Genomic DNA, 467 nt, shown 5'->3' with positions numbered 1-467 from the left:
GGCCCGAAGGCGGCGGGGAGCGGTGCCTGCCTGCCTGCCTGCCGGCGCGCGTCGCAGTCGTCGCAGCCCAGCCGCGCTCGGAGGGGAGGCTCGCTCGGCTGCCGCTCTTCTTCAGCCTGGATGCTGGCTCCGGCCGCGGGACTGCTGCTGCCGCCGCTGCGCCTCGCTCTCCCGATGAGCCAGACGGGCCCCTTCAGCAGCGGCAAGAGCCCCGCGCCCGGGTGGAAGTTTGCATGAGGCTCCGCTGCGCCTCTCTGCGCCCCGCCGAGGAAGGAAGGATTTGTGCCCCGTTGTCCTCCGAGACGTGCCTTCCCGAGCCCCTAAAATGAAGAGGGCGATTGCTGAAGGTAGGTGGGCGCTCCTTCGCCGGCGCGGCGGGCGGGAGCCAAACGCGACGCGGAGAAGTTCCGCGGGGGCAACTTTTTCTCCCGCGGCGCCAGCAGACCAGGGGCCGGCCAGCCGTGGCT

General features: G+C 71.9%; 1 protein-coding gene across 1 annotated transcript in view; it reads left to right on the top strand.

The window, feature by feature from the left end:
* Positions 1–68: 68 nt before the first annotated feature.
* Positions 69–467, top strand: part of RTN4R (reticulon 4 receptor) — a 152,278-nt gene continuing 151,879 nt past the window's right edge. Inside the window, exon 1 of the mRNA XM_015415416.1 lies at positions 69–347. Coding sequence (XP_015270902.1) covers positions 326–347 — 22 coding nt within the window. The 5' untranslated portion in view covers positions 69–325. The remainder of the gene's footprint in view (positions 348–467) is intronic.

Source organism: Gekko japonicus, unplaced genomic scaffold (genome assembly GCF_001447785.1).
Source record: "Gekko japonicus isolate JY-2015 unplaced genomic scaffold, Gekko_japonicus_V1.1 scaffold2007, whole genome shotgun sequence".
Lineage (NCBI taxonomy): Eukaryota > Metazoa > Chordata > Lepidosauria > Squamata > Gekkonidae > Gekko > Gekko japonicus.
The sequence above is the reverse complement of the archived record's forward strand: the minus strand, read 5'-3'. Positions and strand labels throughout refer to the sequence as shown.